Consider the following 6000-nt stretch of genomic DNA (forward strand, 5'->3'; position numbering starts at 1 on the left):
AGGCAGGATTTATGAACATTTGGAGAGGTATAATATGATTAGGAATAGTCAGCATGGCTTGTCAAAGACTGGTCGTGCCTTACGAGCCTGATTAAATTTTTTGAGGGTGTGACTAAACACATTGATGAAGGAAGAGCAGTAGATGTAGTGTATATGGATTTCAGCAAGGCTTTTGATAAGGTACCCCATGCAAGGCTTAATGAGAATGTAAGGAGGCATGGAATCCATTGCTTTGCGGATCCAGAACTGGCTTGGCCATGGAAAGCAAAGAGTGGTTGTTGACGAGTCATATTCTGCATGGAGGTCAATCACCAGTGGGGTGCCTCAGGGATCTGTTCTGGGACCCTTACTCTTCGTGATTTTTATTAATGACCTGGATGAGGAAGTGGAGGGATGGGTTAGTCAGTTTGCTGATGACACAAAGGTTGGAGGTGTTGTGGATAGTGTGGAGGGCTGTCAGAGGTTACAGCAGGACATTGATAGGATGCAAAAATGGGCTGAAAAGTGGCAGATGGAGTTCAACCCAGATAAGTGTGAAGTGGTTCATTTCGGTAGGTCAAACATGATGGCAGAATATAGTATTAATGGTAAGACTCTTGGCAGTGTGGAGGATCAGAGGGATCTTGGGGTTCGAGTCCATAGGACGTTCAAAGCAGCTGCACATGTTGACTCTGTGGTTAAGAAGGCGTACAGTGTATTGGCCTTCATCAATTGTGGAATTGAATTTAGGAGTCGAGAGGTAATGTTGCAGCTATATAGGACCCTGGTCAGACCCCACTTGGAGTACTGTGTTCAGTTCTGGTTGCCTCACTATAGGAAGGATGTGGAAGCCATAGAAATGGTGCAGAGGAGATTTACAAGCATGTTGCCTGGATTGGGGAGCATGCCTTGAGTGAACTTGGCCTTTTCTCCTTGGAGTGATGGAGGATGACAGGTGACCTGATAGAGGTATATAAGATGATGAGAGGCTTTGATCATTTGGATAGTCAGAGGCTTTTTCCCAGGGCTGAAATGGTTGCCATAAGAGGACATAGGTTTAAGGTGCTTGGGGAGTAGGTACAGAGGAGATGTCAGGGGTAAGTTTTTTTACTCAGAGAGTGGTGAGTGCATGGAATGGGCTGCCGGCTACGGTGGTGGAGGCGGATACAATAGGGTTTATTAAGGGGCTTTTAGATAGGTACATGGAGCTTACTAAAATGGAGGGCTATGGGTAAACCTAGTAATTTCTAAGGTAGGGACATGTTTGGCACAACTTTGTGGGCCGAAGGGCCTGTATTGTGCTATAGGTTTTCTACGTTTCTACCTACTCTGTCTACAACTTTCAACATTGGAAAAATTTTCCACCTTCACTCCAGTGCCCACCCTCCCGCCAAGTTAGTTTAAACCCTCCCCATCAGCTCTAACCAACCTGCCTGGGAGAACATTGGTCCCCCTCGGGTTCGGGTGCAACCCATCACTTTTGAACAGGTCATACCTCCCCCAGAAGAGAGCCCAATGATCCAAGAACCTGAAGCCCTGCCCCCTGCACCAGCTTCTCAGCCATGCATTAATCTGCTAAATCATCCTGTTTCTACCCTCAGCGGTGCGTGGCACAGGCAGTAATCCAGAAATTACTACCCAAGAGGTACTGCTTCTCAGCTTTCTAAATTCTCTTTTCAGGACCTCTTTGTTTTTCCTCCCTATGTCATTGCTACGAATATTTAACAACACATCTGGCTACTCCCCCTCCCTCTCCAAAATGTTGTGGACAAGATCCAAGAAGTCTATGATCCTGGTACCTGGGAGGCAACATACCGATTTTTCTAAGCTTGGTGTACCTGTCTAAGAGTCCCTTAAAAGACCCTATTGTATCTGCTTCCATCACCGTAATAAATCTCCTCTGCACTCTCTATATAATATCCACATCCTCCCTGTAGTGAGGTGACCAGAACTGAACACAGTTCTCCAAGTGGTGTCTAACTATAGCTGTAACATTACCCCCTCCAACCCCTCACCAAACTCAAACTCAGGTGGGAGCCCATGTATTGAAGACAGGACCAGGTCTATGGATGGTAAACATTTCAAGTCCTAATTGTCATTTGACTGAACACAAATACATTGAAAGGAAACAACAGTTCTTCCAGACTACAGTGCACCCACATAACATACATCACACAGAGTATTTGCTGTGCCCCTCTCCCCACTGCTGCCAACTACGTCTCGAACCCCCCACCCCACCCTCCCGCAGGTTCCCGGGACGTACCTGGTAGAGTTTGATTATGTGTGGGTGGTTAAGAAACTTCATGATGAGCACCTCCCGGTGAACTCTCTGCAACTCTCGCGGCTGCAGCCGCCTCTTATCGATGATCTTGATGGCCACCTGGAGTGTGGAGGCAAGAATCAGATAAGATGCAAGGGAGGATCTCCCCCCAACTCCACTAACCCACTGCCATCAAGCCATTTGCCCCCCCCCCAACCACCGTGCATGTGTCCTTCCCCTCACTGCCCCCTCCGCCACTGGAGTATATCCTCATATTATTCATCTACTCCCTCCTATTCCTCCCACCGACCTCTCCCCCTCAAATAACTCAAAGCCGCCGTTCCCCGCTGCTCACCCGGCTCCTGGTCACCCGATGGCGCGCCAGCTTCACCACTGCGAAATTGCCTTTTCCCAGCGTTCCCTCGATATCGTAGAAGCCGACCCTAAGTGCACGGCGTAGTGGGGCGGGGGTAGAGGTAGAGACCGGGGCCGAGCCCCGCTCCTGATCCGACTCGGGCAGCACCATCCCAGGGCAGTACTATTCGGAGGCTCTGGTCCGACTCCGCCAACACCATCCCCGGGCTCCGCTCTGATTGAGCCGGAATCCCCGCGCGCGCCCGAGCCCCCTACCATTGCCGTCATTCTGACGTCAAAAGGACGAAGACTGCGCGCAAGTAGCTGGAGAATGACAGAGACTGTCACCATAGTAACGCACCTGACGTCCCAGTAGCTCGGGTTGCCATGACGAATTCAGGCCTGACATCAATGCCACATTGTCCAATCGCATGCTAGCAAGGCGGAGCGCCGCCTAACGGGAACCGCAGCTGGAGCAGAAGCCGCCGGCGAACATGCAGCCTGGGCTTGATGAGGGAGCTAAACTGAAAGAGCCCTCCTGATGGGTGACGTTGAAATCAGATGTATCAGTATTACAGTAGAGTAAAGGGAATTACAGAGCCTTGAGAGAGGAGCTGGCCAAAGTTAATAGGTTTGACTGGTGAGTACTTTGGGGAAAGTGACAACTCGCTGACCTTTGCCATTGCCTTGCACAGGGTAAGACAAGACTGCATGAGGGGAGGACGAATTCTAATGATGTTAACCTTGGGAACGGATGCACTTGGGGATCCAGGGAAATTATGCAAGTATGGATACAGAATTGGCTTGTCCTTGAAAGGCAGAGGATGGTGGTTAATGGAATATATTCTGCCTGGAAGTTGGTGTCAGTGGTGTTCGATAGGGATCTGTTCTGAGACCGCCCCCCCCCCCATGTTTTTAAAAAATCACTTGGCTGAGGATGTGGAAGGGTGGGTTAGTAAGTTTGCACTAACTTTGGTGGATTCGTGGCAGTGTAGCAGCCTTTTGTAGGTTACAATGGGACACTGATAGGATGCAGAGCTGGACTGAGAAGTGACAGATGGCGTTCAACCTTAAAAAAGTGTGAAGTGGTGCACTTTAGAAGGCAGAGTACAGCGTTAGTGGCAGGATTGTTAGCAGTGTGGAGTACAAAGAGATCCATAGATCCCTCAAAGTTGCTGTGCAGTTGATCAGATGGTTAAGAAGGTGTGTGATGGCCTTCATTAGTGAGGGATTGAGTTCATGAGTCACAAGGAAATAAATCCATAAGGCATATGAACAGGATTAGACCATTCAGCCCATCAAGTCTGCTCCACAATTCCATCATGGCTGATCCTAGATCCCACTCAACCCCATACACCTGCCTTCTTGCCATATCCTTTAATGCCCTGACCTATCAGGAAACAATCAACTTTCATCTTAAGTATAACCACAGAGCTGGCCTCTGCAGACTGTGGCAGAGCATTCCACAGATTCACTACTCTCTGGCTACAAAATTCCTCCTTACCTCTGTTCTAAAAGGTCACCCCTCAATTTTGAGCCTGTGCCCTCTAGTTCTGGATACCCTGACCATAAGAAACATCCTCTCCATATTCACCCTATCCAGTCCTTTCAACATTTGATGGGTTTCAATGAGATCCCCCACATTCTTCTAAATTCCAGTGAGTACAATACAGGCCTAAAGCTGCCAAATGCTCCTCATATGTTAAAACCTTCATTCCAGAATCATCCTCAGGAACCTCCTCTGGACTCTCTCCAATGACAACACATTCTTTCTGAGATATGTGGCCTAAAACTGTTGACAATACTCCCAAGTGCGGCCTGACTAGTGTCTTATAAAGCCTCAGCATTATCTCCTTGCTTTTATATTCCATTCCCCTTGAAATGAATGCCAACATTGCATTTGCCTTCTTTACCACAGACTCAATCTGTAAATTAACCTTCTGGGAGTCTTGCATGAGGACTCCTAAATCCTTCTGCACCTCTGATGTTTGAACCTTCTCCTCATTTAGATAATAGTCTGCACTATTGTTCCTTTTACCAAAATGCATTATCATACATTTCCCAACACTGTACTCCACCTGCCACTTTTTTGCCCATTCTTCCAATTTGTCTAAGTCCTGCTGCAATCGCATTGCTTCCTCAGCACTACCTACCCTTCCACCCATCTTCGTATCATTCGCAAACTTTGCCACAAGGCCATCAATTCCACTATCTAAATCATTGACGGACAATGTGAAAATTAGTGGTTCCAACATTGATCCCTGAGGAACACTAATAGTCACTGACAGCCAACCAGAAAAGGCCCCTTTTATTCCCACTCACTGTCTCCTGCCTGTCAGCCATTCCTCTATCCTTGCCAATATCTTTCCTGTAACGTCATAGGATTTTATCTTGTTAGGCAGCCTCATGTGAGGCACCTTATCAAATGCCTTCTGAAAATCCAAGTAAATGACATCCGCTGCCTCTCTTTTGTCCTCTCTGCTTGTAAATTCCTTGAAAAACTCAGAACAGATTTGTCAGGCAAGATTCCCCTTTACAGAAACCATGCTAAGATTGACTTAATTTATCATTAGTCTCCAAGCACCCCAAAACCATATCCTTAATAATAGACTCCAACACTTTCCCAACCACTGAGGTTAGGCTAACTGGCCTATAATTTCCTTTCTTTTGTCTTCTTCCCTTCTTATAGAGTGGAGTGGCATTTGTAATCTTCCATTACACCAGGACTATGCCAGAAAATTCTTGAAAGATCAATCTTGCTGATTCTTGAATCAGCAACCTCTCTTAGGACTCTGGGATGTAGTCTACCTGGTCCAGGTGACTTATCCACTGAGCTCTTTTCCCTTTGTAATAGCAATGGCACTCATGGATCTCTGGCACACTACTAGTGTCTTCCACAGAGAAAACATGCAAAGTACCCATTCAGTTCATCAGGCATTTCTTTACCCCATTACTACCTCACCAGCATCATTTTCCAGTGGTCTAATATCAATTCTCACTCCCGTTTACTCTTTATATAACTGAAAAACCTTTTAGTATCCTGCTTTACATTATTGGCCAGTTTGCCTTCATATTTCATTTCATATAGCTTTTTAGTTGCCTTTTGTTGGATTTTAAGATTCCCCATCATTCAACTTCCCACTCACTTTTGCTACTTTATATGCTCTTTCCTTGGCTTTTATGCAGTCCTTAACTTCCTTTGTCAGTCATGGTTTCATACCCCTGCCATTTGAGAACAACTTCCTCTGTGGGACATATCTATCCTGTGCCTTGTGAACTATTCCCAGAAACTTCAGCCAGCTCTGCTCTGCCATCGTCCCCGCCAGTATCCTCCTCCAATCCACCTGGGCAAGCCCCTTTCTTATGCCTCTGTAATTCCTGTTATTCCATTGTGATACTGATAATGT

At 46.8% G+C, this 6000-nt stretch overlaps 1 protein-coding gene across 3 annotated transcripts in view; it reads right to left on the minus strand.

Annotated features, from left to right (window-relative positions):
* Positions 1–2874, minus strand: part of sik1 (salt-inducible kinase 1) — a 32068-nt gene extending 29194 nt beyond the window's left edge. For 2 of the 3 annotated variants that reach the window (XM_059969046.1, XM_059969045.1), the window contains exons 1-2: positions 2595–2874; positions 2243–2359 (exon numbers count right to left, since the gene is read on the minus strand). In XM_059969046.1, coding sequence (XP_059825029.1) covers positions 2243–2359; positions 2595–2765 — 288 coding nt within the window. In that variant the 5' untranslated portion in view covers positions 2766–2874. Of the gene's footprint in view, positions 1–2242; positions 2360–2594 lie in introns of those variants that run through there. The other variant, XM_059969047.1, reaches the window with a different exon arrangement.
* Positions 2875–6000: the final 3126 nt, after the last annotated feature.

Source organism: Hypanus sabinus, chromosome 4 (genome assembly GCF_030144855.1).
Source record: "Hypanus sabinus isolate sHypSab1 chromosome 4, sHypSab1.hap1, whole genome shotgun sequence".
NCBI lineage: Eukaryota > Metazoa > Chordata > Chondrichthyes > Myliobatiformes > Dasyatidae > Hypanus > Hypanus sabinus.